We start from the raw sequence: 14,799 nt of genomic DNA, 5'->3' as shown, positions 1-14,799 counted from the left end.
GAAAGAAGCAGAAAGATGCCTGTCTGTCACTCATTTAACTATATGACCTTAAGCCAAATCAGTAGTGTTAGGCTTCCACCAAGGAGGACACTAGAAACGAAAGCCATAATCATGTCTTCAAAAATAATAAATAACACCATGCACACACATGTCCAAGTATTTGAGTAACAACTGAGTCACATTAAATATGCTCAGAGTAATGCTTATTAGACCTCTGTAACACACTCTCACATTCTGAAACAGCTGGTGTGCACCTCCCTCGTGAGTTTTTCTACTGAAAATTGAATTGCAAATTGTCCAATGGTTGATTAAAGGGGAAGGCAAAGTTTCTCCACAATGGCCTAAAGGCCCAAGGAGTTGCCAGACCTGCCAGTTCATAAGCTGCTGGTGCAACTGAATTATGAAAATAATTTCCAGTATCCACCCTTGATCTGTCCGAACCAGAAATGAGCAACTTCTTCCTTGACCCATGCTCCACCTTTTCAACACTTTTAATTAAAAAAAAAGATCCAAGTTGTATGTCTGTCTGCTAACAGACTGACAGACAGACGATTGAAACATGACACACTTAACTCCACTAACTGGATTTGAATTTTGATAATGTATTATTATTACTGACTAGATTTCATGGGATATATTGAAATAAGTCATTGTTGTACAGCTCATTTATTTTTTAGACATAAGGTTATTCAAGTAGCCAAGTAGTGGCTACAATTCAGTGCTTTCTTCCTCATATCCTCTAAGTCAGCAGCTTCAGGTTGCAAGGAATTAATTAAAATGGGAAGATCCAAGAATGATTGGAAAAAGTATTGCCCATATGCATATGTATTTTCTTTTATAAGTTACAGGCAGTGAACTTATTTTACAGACTTAGAGTGAACACACTACAGTAAACAGGATGATTGGCATATTAAAGGCTTGTAAGAACTATCCACTGAATATAAAGTTACAGCTTTAATCACCCCAAACTGTGCTTACCCTCCTAAGTGCAAGTCAGGACAGCCCCACCATCAGTAATGTCTCCTTTGATGCCAAAATCCAGCAGAGCGTCTTTTTGCCGTCAAAATCAGGCCCATATTTTAGCGCATGAATTTATTTGGGCCTCATTAATAATCGTTAGCCTTCTTAATGACTTTTTGAGTTTGCAGTAAGTGTGTGCTCTACTTCTCCTTCAGTCACCCCGTTTTGGAAGCGTCTTTTGGCTTGAAACAAAAAATGAAATAAAAAAGAAAAAGCGAGCAAATAAAGCCTCCTTCAGACAGGCACTTCTCTACAACTCTCTAAAAATATGATTTTTATTATGGCTTTTATTTAAACTTGCAATATTAGATGCAAATGATTGTTATCATTAAGCAGTTCATTTCCTGCATTCAAGAGTTTTTGGGTTTTTAAATGCAGTAGTTTGTGCCTTTCCCCTCCATTAATTTAAGGTGGAAATGTTTCATATCAGAGGAAAAACAAGAAAAGAAAACATCATGCAACACCTGACAATTTTAAAATATATTGGAGTATCACTCTAAACAATTAAATAATCATACTACTATTAAACCCCTGCTTAGCCAGATCACATATGTACATTTTCTTTTCTTTTTTCACTTTTGTCCAGACTGGAAATAATTAAAATAATTTTACTCAACAGTCTAATACAGAAGGTTACATCTGTGCCTTTATGAAGAATGGAAACCTGATAAATCAGTTCATTCGGTACATCAAATACTGAGCAAGCATTTTCAGCCAGCTCTTATATTCTCCACTTTATTTCAAGTCTTACTTTCACTGAAATTATCCTTTTATGCATTTTCTTCTCAGAGTGCACCTTAAGCTTTTTCAAATGGTCTAAAATTCATTAGTTAATTGAAAGGTCAGTAAATGAACATTAATAATATTAATATGAACATTAATATAGGTATTTAGACACTTTACTGTAACTTTTAGCAAGCTGACTATAGAGATCATGGTAGATGAATGTTTATAACTACTGAAAAATAATAAAGCTGCTTTCTAGGTGTTATACCATATACAGTAGAATTCTTCTGGCAGGCTGTCAGAAGTGTGAACGCTAGTGTGACATCCGAATGTCAACTTAATAAGTTAAAACTTTTGATCATCATATCACAGCAAAAAGATGCCACTGTGGGGGATGGAGGGGCATGACTTTGACATCATAATATCTGCTTGTTCAAGCCATGTAGCTTGATCTTCTGCACTGCAATGTTCACTGCACAAAGAAAAGGGCTCAACAGGAGTTCAGAATCAGAATGAAAGAAACTTTATTAATCCCACAGGGAAATTGTGCATGGAAGAATCAAGAGGAGCCAACTGATCGATGCTGAGGTATTTTTTGTATAAATAGTTCCTGTTGGTGACAACAAAGGTTTTACTCAAAGAAAGAAGAAATGCTTTGTAACATGTTTACCATTTCAACCTGCAGGTTTTTACAGATATCACACTGTTTTGGTCGGCACTTGCTAATGGACTGCTTGGGATGCTTGAACTAAGCTGGTGATAAGGACATTAACAAAGTATCTATTAGAGTGATCTGAAAGAGCTTTGGATGGAGCTGAAAGGCAGAAGGATGCTTGATGTTTATTTCCCCCGATTTTGCAGGATGAAGGCTCCTGGGACACAGAGTGTGGGTGGCTGTCTGAACACCAACACACAAGAATATATTTACAATTAGGAAATGTACAAACATTCTCATTTGAATTACTGCAGACAGGAGACTGGAGGCTTAAAGGTATCTGCTGCTTTGCAGGATAGTTTTTAGAATGGAACACTGATCATTTTTAGCTGGTGTAAGAGTTTGGGAATGACACTTCTTGTGCAGGGGGAGACTGTGTAGGAGAAAGAACTGCAGATGGAGCAGACTAGAGTTTTATGATGAGCCAACCTTCTGCTAATTAGGGACAGGTCAGTCTCTGATTGGATTTTTCTATACATGACACAGAAGGATTTATGGGATTCATAAGTCAGAGAGTGGAACCAAATAGGTGTAAGCTCATCTCTGCATTCCAGATAAACTTCACATAAGGTGTCTCTAAAGGCACCAAAGGTAACACTGAATTCTGCCAGAAGGTAGTTTTTAATATTTGGGGCTCTGTCTTTTATAACGTTCAGAAAAATATCTACAGTCCATAAATCTTTTGATACCAGCTTTAAAATTGCATAGACGTATCTTTACTAGATTGAAAAAGGCACACAAAAAATTGGGGATAAGTATTAGTGTAATTATTATAATTTTTGAATGAGAAAGTCAGGCGTGGCATAGAAGTATTTGACGGTTGTGGAGGACATGTATGAGGATAATGAGACAGTGGTGAGGAATGCGGTAAGAGTGACAGATTGGTTCAACGTGAGGGTAGTATTACATCAGGGATCGGCTCTGAGATCCTTCTTGTTGGCAATGGTGATGGACTGATTAACAGATGAGGCCGGGCAGGATTCTCCGTGGACTATGACGTTCACAGACGACATTGTGATAGGTAGAGAGAGTAGGGTGGAGGTGGAAGAGAGGCGTGAAGTGGAGATATGCTGTGGATATAAGAGGAATGAAAGCAAGACAGAATGCATGTGTGTGAATGAGAGGAAGACAGGTGTAACAGTGAAGATGCAAAGTGTGGATGTAGTGAAGGTAGATGATTGAGAGGTGAGCAGTGAAGGAGAGAGCCCAGGCAGGTTGAAGTGGGTGGAGACAAGTGTCAAGGGTGATTTGCGACAGAAGGATAGCAGCAAGAGTGAAAGGGAAGCTTTACAAGATGGTATGAGACCTGCTACGATGCATGTCTGCACTGACAAAAAGACAGAAGGCAGAGCTGGAGATGCTAATATTTCTATTGCGAGTGACAAGGACGGGCAGAATTAGAAATGAGTACATCAGAGGCACAACTCAGGTTGAGCAGTTTGGAGACAAATTTAGAGAGGCGAGGCGGAGATGGTTTAATGGTTTGTTGGTAGATGTGCAGAGGAGGTACTGTATGTTGGACAAAGAAGATAGAGGGTTGAGGTTCTGATCTCCTTCTTCATGAGATAATGTTGCTTGTTTTTGTTGTACCTCTTTCTTGCAGCTTTTGGGTAGGATGCTATCTGAATCACCAAGGTTCTGCTTAAACTTGTTGATGTCAGCTTCGGTGTATTGCTCTTCCAAAAAGCTTCTGGTCTTATAATACGTGGGAGCTGGAGGTTTGCCTATCTGCTTAATTCTTAGAGCAACCCTTGGGGGACTGAGGCTCAGTTTCAGGAGTGATGGCAAGTTCTTCCCTGAAAATTGAAACTTTTTCACCCAAACACTAACCCGAAAAAGAAAAATGAAAGTTAAAGAAATCAACAAAGGAAGATGGTAATGTCACACTAACCAAAAAGCCAAAAAAGATCTGAAGAACCAGAAAACTAAATCAAGAAATGACCTGAGAAACCAAGAAAGCTGAAAAGGACGGGAATGCACGCCAATAACAGCGCTGATATGTCAAGAGATGAGTGATGGGAAATTTGCAGTTCTTACAGATTGCCGTATTTGGAAGGCGTTTAGCTTAACTATTTGGCTCGCAGGCAATTTTTCTTATATTGTAAAAAGGTAGAATTTGATAAAAGTCAGGAAGCTTTTTAGGAAAGAAACTTTTCTCACCTGTTTCTCTGCCTTTCTTTAATATTTGAAATCATCATCATTCTTTGTCCTTCTCTCAGTCCTTTCTCCTGTTTACAGCATGAGGTTCAGGTCCAGCTTTTCTAATGTCAGGGACTGTTGCCCTGCTCCAGTCGGTAATGATTCTGTTGCTGTCACAACTGTCACTCCAGCAATCAATCAAACCTGCCTGTGTGTGAGTTTGCGTGCCTCTGTCTATGTGTGTGTTGATTAGTATACTCCATTAACTCTTATGAAATTCTGGCACCAGGCCACGGCGCCTGGGGAAAAGTACTTATGGAACGTCAGGTTGCTATGTGAGTAATCGGTTTACCAGTGCCAGAGGGAGATAGCAAGGGGAAAATAGGATTTTCAAGCCTCACAGCCAACAAGCAAAAACCAGCAAACAGTGTGCAATGGAGATGATTAAAGCAAATGGATTTTCAAGTATACAAATATGTTGTTAGTCCGCTTAAGTCTCCACCTTTGCAGTTTACATGTGTGTAGCTTTGTGTGTCTACCTGATAGTATAGGCCGGTTCTGTGAACATGAACATGAAAATCTCAGCTCAGCATTTCGCCCTTTCCTAACAACCTCCTCTCACACATGGCATACTTCCTGGAATGCTTTAGACTTTGTTTCCTCGCACATGTCACAGTATGCATATTTAACTCACTGAGATTTTTGGCTGACTTCAGCATCTCTCCTGGGATGAGATAAAGACCAAGCTGTCAAATAGTGTCCCCTCTGACAACCTGGCCCCAGGCTGACAGAGAAGATATGATGAAGGTGGCCATTTTGGGGCCAGAGCAAGGGCAGCTTAGGTCTGGCAGGGAGCTAATGATGCTAGTTTAATGATTTCTGCTGTCAGATGACAACACCTTGCGATGTAACAAGCAGATACAAATTGGATTCTCGTCTCCTATAGTATTTCATCCACCTGCATCATTTATTTTTAATTTGTTTGTCCTGCCAGCACAGAATGTAAATTTCTGTTTTGATACAAGAATGAGTCATTTTCTTCTGGGATTTCAGGGATCGGATCATTGAGTGTGTTTTCATTTGGTTTTTAATCCACCACATGTAGTGTGTTGGCTGAAAAGATTTTGCTGGTTTACAGTCTTTTTGTAGTTTATAACTTTACCATTAAATCTCAGAGATTGAATTAAAACTCCAAAAGAAAAAAAAAACAATATATTTTTATTTAGAGTTTTCAGTAAATCTGTAAGACTTTTATTCAATATCTCAAGTCCACGAGTAACTCTCCTTCTGGTTTAGAACAACAAAACATGGAGCTTCTCATTGCTACCGAGCAAAGCAGCAGACAAGATGCTCCATTAAACTTGGCTTGATTGGGCTATCAGTTAGAGACTGTGTGCACCGAGAGACATTGAGTTTATTCTGACTGCTAGGCTAACTGACAGATATTGACCAGCTGTGGTTTCCCACTGTGGTTCCTTCGTTTCCCACTATGTGTTGCTCTGCTTGAGTGTGTGTGTGTGTGCGTGTGTGTGTGTGTGTGTGTGTGTGTGTGTGTGTGTGTGCGCGCGTGTGTGTGTGTGTCTGTGCTTGTTATTGACTACAGCCAGCCAAAGTTCTGTCAAAACTAACTGATTGATTGTAAGACCAGCAGAATTATTCTCCCACACTACTATCCCTCAGGCCAAATTAGTGTGTGTGTGTGTGTGTGTGTGTGTGTGTGTGTGTGTGTTTCATCTTTATGTGTGGTGTGTGAGCATTTGCTTTGACAAGCTTGCCCTAATCACCTCCACTGCTCTTCTTATCGCTCTGATTGTGCTGTCAATCACACCAACGTTGTTTCTCAAAAACTTCAGTAGGATATTTATCAGTAAAAGCTAAATTAGTTTTACTTAATTTTTCCTTGTTTGAGCCATCTCTGCTTTTCACTGACTGAAAACACACGCGCACCAGATCGGCAGATAATAATACGCATTATCTTCTTTAAAATTCAATTTTGCACACATGCACCGTTTGAATTAGCCACCAGATTACTCTGAAGTTAATAAAGGACATGGGGGAAGGCAGTGGCACACACCCACTCACTTCTCCAGACATCCTTTCCCCTGAAAGACTCGGTCACGGTTACCCTTCAGACATCCTCTACACAAATGTCTACAGCCTCACACATGCACAATATTCTCCTATCTTCCATCTGAGATGCGCAGGATGCTAACTCCTAACATATACAATAGAGACCAAGGGCATAAGTCAAGGGTAGCAGTTCTAATCTAGATTATAATATACAGAATTGCATTGTTTGCTTATTCTGTACCTATACCGATGAGTAAGTTCCTGTCTAATAGAGAATGGCTGAGCTAACGGACAGAAAATAATTTTAATGCAGATCAGATGTCATGAGTGACACGGCAGTGAGGCATGAGGGCGACACACAGTGAGCGACACAGGGTTCTGTCACACTCAGAGACACTTTCTGTCAGTCAATTTCTCCCTTGTTGATAAATATCCCTGACAAGCATTGGACTGATTTGAAGGGGGGGAAACAACCCTCTGACTTCATACGCTGGATTAAATGTCTCTTTTCATGTTTTTTCCTCATTGTCCGTTAATTCCTTCATCCTTTGCCTGAGACGCGCACTGACCATTCCCATTCAAACGCTGCTCCTTCATTCAACCTTCCCATCTCCTGTTGCTTTGTTCTCCATCCTCTGAAGTCTTTTCCTCTCCTTTTCCCCCTGTAGGTATTTATAAATGAATGTGTTTACAGAGCAGAGGAGAAGGGGTTGGGGCGTGGAGGGGGAGGTGAACAGGGCTTATTTTAATTAACAATCGCCTGGCCCTCCGTAGATTTGGTCAAAGATTAAAACTCGTTAGGATTGATTCTTGCCTCCAGCCTTATTAAGCTATGGCCCCGCTGTGGCTTGACATAGTTGGAGAGGAGGGAAAGCAGGATCAGGGTGAGGGAAGGAGTTTGGTTTGACGATGGATAGTTGTAAAGCTGACAGACATGGGACAAGCGAGCAACAGAAACTAAAAGATTATTTTGGAACAGATTATTTAGAAATAAAAATCATAAATTAGGATGATAACATTTCCATTGCAATACTCAAACGTCTAATTTACTTTTCATTAAAAAGCACAAATTTGAATGTCAAAAAAAACTCGTGTCTCAGGTGGGCATTTTTCATATTACTAGACAAAAGCGATTGTTATGAAATGTGCATTAGCAGGATTTGATTGGCAGAATAAGCTTTTATAATAGGGCATCCAACGCCTACAGAGTGCCGAAGAGCACTGCTTGAATTTGCCTGGCAAATGCATTACTGTCTGAAAACTAATTCATCATCTTGCACTTTGCTTCTGTCCTTCCCTTGCCACTTTCCTTCCTTCCCAGCTTTCATTATCACATCCTTCTCTCCTTCCCTCAGCAATGTAACCAGTGTGACAGATAAGCCCTAAGTGAACCACTCTGAGCATTTCTTTATGTAAGCATACGGTCAACTCACGTCGGCAATTCTGGCAATTCCACGAGGAACCTGGGCTGAGGAACGAGGGTGAGATCCCAAAAAAAGACAACTAGTGTCACACATTTCCTGGCACATCAGATGACACATTAAATCAAGGCTTTTAATTAGTGCCACTGGCCATTACAGTTCTAGCTGCAGCAAAAGCTGCCATGCCTAGAAGGTGACTCTAGGCTAAACTCGCTTTGACAAGCTCAATTATGAAGGCATTCTTTCCCCTGAAATCAGTTTGGTCTGACAGTTGTAAATTATGATTTTCACCATGGGGGATTTGGCTCCGTCAGGACTCTGAGTTATGTGTCATGAGGCTTCCAAACCATCTAATAACTTTGATGTCGAAACCTCTACCCTCTCTCACGGCTATCTTTCTTGATCCGAACAAAGTCCATCGTGACTTTAAGCCTGGCACGGCTCTCAGTGCTAGTGCTTTTAACATGACTTATTACGAACAGTGTGTGTGTGTGTGTGTTTGTAATAAATAATCTGTCCAAATTAAGTGTGCAATTTGTAAGACTGTGACTTTAAAAGGTTAAAGAGTTAAACACTTTGAAATTGAACTATTATCAACAGAATATAAGCAGATAATTTATGTAAAAACAAGATACACTAATCATGCGAAACATTATGATCCCCTGACTAATATTGTGTCGGCCCAAAAGAACAAACAACTGCGATACACTGTATATTCCAATACCTTTCTTTCAGAACCAGCATCAACCTTTTTCAGCAATTTAATGTACGTCTACATCTGTTGGATCAGACAACATGGGCCAGCCTTCGCCACCCACGCCGTCTCCCCATGACCCGGTTGCACTTCACTGTTCCATCCTTGGACTACTCTGTTACATTTTGACCACTGTAAATGTTCATTTGCTCTCTAATATATCCCACCCACCAACAGGTGCCATGGCGAAGAGGTAATTAGTGTTTATCTCTTCACCTGTCAGTGTTCATAATGTTACAGTATGACTGATTGGTGTATATGTGTACTCTGCTGTCAGTGTAGCGTCAAGTTAATCCCAGTCAGAAAAGAGACTAAGAAGAAGCAGCACTGCTTTGAGATCTTTTCTACAGTCTGTTATTCTGATCACTTGTCAGTCACGGTGAAAGACAGGCAGTATATGAATGGAAGGTAACAGTAAAGGCAGGCAACAAACACTGGGCAGCAAACTGAGTGAGACAGAAGATCAGTTTGCTGCAATTACTGTACGTTTTCTTTTAAACTCCAAGGGAGTGACCCCTTTCCTGGTAACTCCCTGCAACCACCTGAGACTGTGCCAGTTGTTTTGACGTCCATAAGCTATAAATTAATTAAAGAAAAAAGGATCCTAACCCTGCTGTCTGCTATTGACCTGTTCTACAGTAATATATTCTACATATTGCACCTTCAGTAAAAGGCTACAAATTGCTCCTTGTGGCAAGCTAAGCTGGTGTATTTAAAATGAATAGTTCCCTTTTTGTCCCTTTTGTAGGTGTGTGTATGTGTACATTTTCCTTTATACGCGTGTGTCAGTAAACCTTCCATTTTGTGCTGACTGTTGAAAGGTGGGCTATCGGCTCAGATACCTAAAAATGGAAGATGATGTTTTTCTGACATGTCTATCACGTGTTTTACATCCTCTGAGCATAAACACATGCATATGTTTGCACACAATATTTTCTATCTGTAGCTGTCATTCAGGAAAAACAAATTCCATCACTTCTTGAGCCCTTCATAAAGATTTTTAGACCTCCACATGATATATTTGATCCCTTAAAAGTGTGAGTGGCAGGTTGGATGTGGCAGATGATCCGAGCATGAAGACAGAAGGCATGAAAGAGGATGAAGGAGGAGCAAAAACTAAACATTTTGCTGAAATTTTTAATACATGACATTTACCAACCTTGTCTTCCACTTCAGCGCAATGACTCGCACACACTTACTCTATCATATCACTAGCTTTTTGATAGTATTCTGGATTTGGGAGAGAGCCAAGGGAAGCTTTACTAAGTTGAGATAATAGCAATGTGCATATGCGAAGACATTGTATGTCTGTGTGTGTCTGTAGTTGATATGATTCCTCTTGAGTGTGGATTGTGAGGTGGAAGAGGAGATTACTGCACCACGCTTCTATAATTACCTCTCATCTCTCAGCCAGTGCTCTTACACACAACGGGGAACGCCAGGCTACCGCACACTCCAACACATGCACACACGCAGTGGGGTGCACTTCTGTACAATGTTGCAGGCTGAGAGGGAGTTATTTCTAGAGGGCTACATTTCACTCAAATTGTGATTGGAGACCGCCCACACTGCCTTTAAGCAACACAGGTCAGCCTCGCTCCGAGCATGCAAACACACACAGAGACGCACACACTCATCCCGCTGAATCCCGTTCACCAGCTACTGGTAAGTAAGAAGAATGACTCACCTGTAACCGTCCTTCCCACACACACACACACAAAACACCTAAGAACCCATTTTCACAAGTCATGCACACACATCACACTGTAGACTTTTTCTGCTTGGTCCCAGTAATGAAGAAAAGTCTCCTATCATCTGTTCTGTCTCTGCTGCACACACTCATGTGCACTTTGGGCCACTTTGTGGTCATCTGCTTCAATAATATAGAGAAAAAAAATGCCACAAACTAAAGATGCAATAAATACAGCATACAAGTTGCTTCACATTTTCTTGGCAGGAGCCTGCCTTAATCACCATGCAAACTATCAGGACTAAGTATGACTTAAAGTTGACAGCGACTTGCAAAGATGAATTAACCATGCTATTCACAGCTTTGAAAAAGTCGTTAATAACTATGCCAGAAGTAAATTGCTCCAGCACAGTGAATGACTTAGTACCGCTCTCTCGCCGCCTTTGCTCAACTGTTAAAATAGCAATATGACTTCTTGTGGACAGTCAGACACAGGGGGCCAGTTCAGCGAGCTGAAGTGAAAAGAGAGAAGGGGATAAAATGATGTTTCTGATAGCTTAGATTAACATTACAGAGAGTTTTGTGTCGTGCACTGTTACATTTCTAATCTAATCCTTATCTACATCAAACTCAAATATGAAAATTCAAGGCAAAACAAGAAGAAGAAAGAAATGCTCAAAGAGGAGAAAAACAAGAAAGCTTATGGGTGTTTTTAAATTCAGCAGGAAAAAAATAGTTGCTTTGAACTTTCAACAATGTGCAATAGAAAAAGTGTAGCTGCTGCTTCTTAGATCGCCCACGCATACTGTACATACCTGCACACAAAATATTCACAGCACGCACACTGTTGCAGACACTAACATCAGGGCCGCAGCAATCTTTTCCTAATTTAGGATGCATTAAAAATGTGACAAAGCATTGCTTAGCTGCTAATGCGTGGAAGAGTGCAAACGAGATTAAAGTGTCGCCTTCGAGCCTGGAGCATACAGCTGTCTGGACAGGGACAACTTCCCTTCGCAGGCCTGAGATGTGTTCAGGCATGAATGCGAGCAATTTATTTAGGCAGCTGGCACTTAATAAGCAAAACGGTGCACACATAAGCAGGGGAATGCTGTGAACACGGACTATAATGTGACAACTGACGGCAACAGAACATCTCGAGGGAGTGTTTAGCTCTCAATGGGCACACACACACAAAGCATAGGTATGCGCAGGGATGCTCGCTTGACACTCGATAAATTGGTTCATTATATCGCTGTAACACTAATGTGTGCCGAGTCTCATCTGTGCTGACAAAGTGCTACTAAAGGTGCTGTCTGTAGCTCACACGCATACATGCACACACAACAGTTTCGTTTCCATGTAGCTGGCACTATTGGACCAAGTTGATATTGATATTAGCCGCACTTGATAAAATATCACTCTCCTATTTTATTTAATTTTTTCAACAGGTCCAAACTTGAACACAATAAGAGCACATGACAGGTTCCCATCTAAAGTGATAAAACGTCAAAAAGAGAGAAATGTGTTGGAACTTCATAATCTGGCAACTGGCTCCGGTCAGCCAAGTGTTATATACCCGCAGCGCTTTTAGCACCAGTGGACACAGTTAGAGTAAGGTGGTCCCCCCATCGCTGAGCCAAGCCAGCAAAATCACACAGTTGATCACACTTAACATTCTTGTAGCAACAGCCCATCATTCGCCTACAATACGCACCACATTACGCAACTACAGCGACATGCAACATTGATACATTTAATGCTTTTTTGTCTTTTCAATGCACTGTTTCAACTTGTCCATCCTCTCACTCTTTTAGCTGAAAAGCAAAAAACAATAAAACTATTTTAAAGTACTGATAAAAACAGTGAAGCTCGTTGTCAAAGTATGAAAAATGTGATTTATAGACAGGGATGCCCCTCCAATAAAGCGTTTCATTTTTCCCCAAAAGGCAAAAGACATAAATGACCAATTTTTTTGAAACATTTTTTTTAACAGTCTGGTGAACGGCGGACAGGTTGTAACATTTCAAAAGCACCTGAAGTTCGTGTTTTTTCCACAAAATATTGACCTGAAGCAAATCATTCAGCGTTCACCGGTGTTACAGAAGCTCACTCACCCGTTAGCTGGTCATAGGATCCGTCCAGTTCTCTGGAGTCCGACAAGCTTTGGTCACGGTTTTTCGCCTTCATATTCCCTGTGTGCGCCGGAATGTGGAACTGTGGGAAAAAGCTGGTAATTCTTGCGAAAATAATTGTGGTTTGTTTTTCGCCTTCACTGAGGATGGCTACAAGTATAATGACATTAACAAGTCATATTTGCTTCGTCATGAAGGAAAAGGGAGAGCCACGCGTGTGCCGTTATTTCGCGTGTCTGTTTCTGTGTGCGCTCTCGGCATCCAGAAGCTGAGTGAACCAAGAGCGCTCCTGGTCGCTACTTTCGCTTGGGCTGGCACGCGCGCGCACACACTTGACTGTGAACATGCGCACACGCAAACAGAAAGACAAAAGAAAATTCAGAAAGATAAGATTTGACTGGAGGTCTTAAAACATGTAAAAGGTGAATAAAGTGTGAATATGAAAATACGGTGAATCCAGTTTCCCCCTTCTCCCAGCATTAGAGCCTTTTTGGCTTCATTCATGCAGCATATCAGTGAGTTGGTCCTCTGCCTGAGTCTTTACCATTAATATCACCATCACATCCTCTTCAAATGTTCTCCAGATCCAGAGCCAGGTCGGATGTGTACAGAGACATAAGCAGGAGCAACAAGGAGTTCAGTGCTGCTGCCAGGCAGAGGTTCTGACTATATCTGATCTATAAATACTCACTGGCACTGGGAAGTTTTGTGTCTATGCTTTTTCTTCCTCACTTCTCTCCTTTTCAGTGTCTTTGCCTCATTTGCCTCACTCCTGCTCACTTACCACAGTATGACATTTGGTCACAATCTGTCAAGCAACCTGTCTTTGATGCCACAGTTTTCTACATTATATCAGGGGTTGCATCAATGATGATCTGTATCCTTCTAACCATGCGTGCATTAATTGGCTCCACGCATGAACAGTTGCAGCGTCATCCTGTGTCACCTGCTCTGCGTTTGAGGCGATTTAGATGTTTCTGCCACTTGCACAAAAGAGCGCTGTTAACTGTAGTGACCTAGGTGCTACAGATCCCATTCACTATTATGTTTGCTCATCCAGCCTGCTCTCAGGGGAAATCCTTTGACATGTCAATTAGAAACGTGTCACTGAAAGGTTGTTTGCATGACTTCAGCTTCATTTGGGCTGTCTTAAGTGTTCTGTCTGCAACTGAATATATACATTATGTGTGCATTTATCCCACGCAGTGTGCACATTGTGTCTGCAAGCAAATTGTTAGGGCATGTACCTCTGCACTTGTCTCATATGTAGTGTAATGTGACGGTTATGTGGAGGAGTGCTGCTGATGACAGCTTGCTTCTGTAAGAGATGATTTGGTTCCACATTAATTTTGAGTTAAGTAAAGTCTTTGCTATAATTTATTCTTGTTGGACTGCTCTTAAAAGTTAGTGATTTTGTTCAGCCCTTCACTTCAGAAAGCGAATTTAAGAAAGTGTTACTGTCTTATTATGGAATTATTAAGGCGTTTTTCTAATCAAAATAAAGTATTTTTAGTACAAAAAAGGACTGAATTATTAGTTTTGTTTCCCATTAAGGCGTCTATTTTTCAGCTAGAACTGCTGGCTGACTGGTGCACTGAAGTGAAAGTTTTTATCATCTCCAGCTCAAATTTGAATAGGAATGGAGCCAACCCCACCTCTGCCTGCAGATTTAATAACATCTATATAAACTTTGTGATCACTTCTAATCACATTGACACAGTTTTGTGCAAAGTTGTGGAGAAAAAAAAAAGCAAAATGAAAAAACTGGAGTATCTTATCTCTTATTGAGCTCCTCGCTGTGGTTTTATAAGACATGTCAATTTCGTGTTCTTGTGTGTTTACAGACCAAAAGACACATGGGGTGACAGTTGCTACCTTAATAAGCACTGGAAAAATAAACATGTCTTTGGCCCTGGTATATTGAGGCAGCTTGTCTGGGCATGTCTTTATTTTGTTCCTCTACTCTTATTGCCACTTGTTATTTTTTTTAATACATCTCCAACAACAGAAAGAGACCTTATCACTGCTTCTTTTACCTTTGCTCATTTGGTCAAACTTGGGAGCAGCAGGTGCATGAAAACATCCTCATATGTGGCGCTCTGGCTACTCATTACCTTGCAGATGTCTTC

The 14,799-nt window shown here is 40.8% G+C and overlaps 1 protein-coding gene across 2 annotated transcripts in view; it reads right to left on the bottom strand.

Moving 5' to 3' along the window:
* LOC146505359 (A-type potassium channel modulatory protein KCNIP2-like) overlaps positions 1–13,216 on the bottom strand; it is a 109,525-nt gene extending 96,309 nt beyond the window's left edge. Inside the window, exon 1 of one of the 2 annotated variants that reach the window (XM_085181776.1) lies at positions 12,653–13,216. In XM_085181776.1, the coding sequence (XP_085037902.1) occupies positions 12,653–12,725 (73 nt within the window). In that variant the 5' untranslated portion in view covers positions 12,726–13,216. The remainder of the gene's footprint in view (positions 1–12,652) is intronic. The other variant, XM_085181772.1, reaches the window with a different exon arrangement.
* Positions 13,217–14,799: the final 1,583 nt, after the last annotated feature.

Source organism: Neolamprologus multifasciatus, chromosome 13 (assembly GCF_963576455.1).
Source record: "Neolamprologus multifasciatus chromosome 13, fNeoMul1.2, whole genome shotgun sequence".
Lineage (NCBI taxonomy): Eukaryota > Metazoa > Chordata > Actinopteri > Cichliformes > Cichlidae > Neolamprologus > Neolamprologus multifasciatus.
The sequence above is the reverse complement of the archived record's forward strand: the minus strand, read 5'-3'. Positions and strand labels throughout refer to the sequence as shown.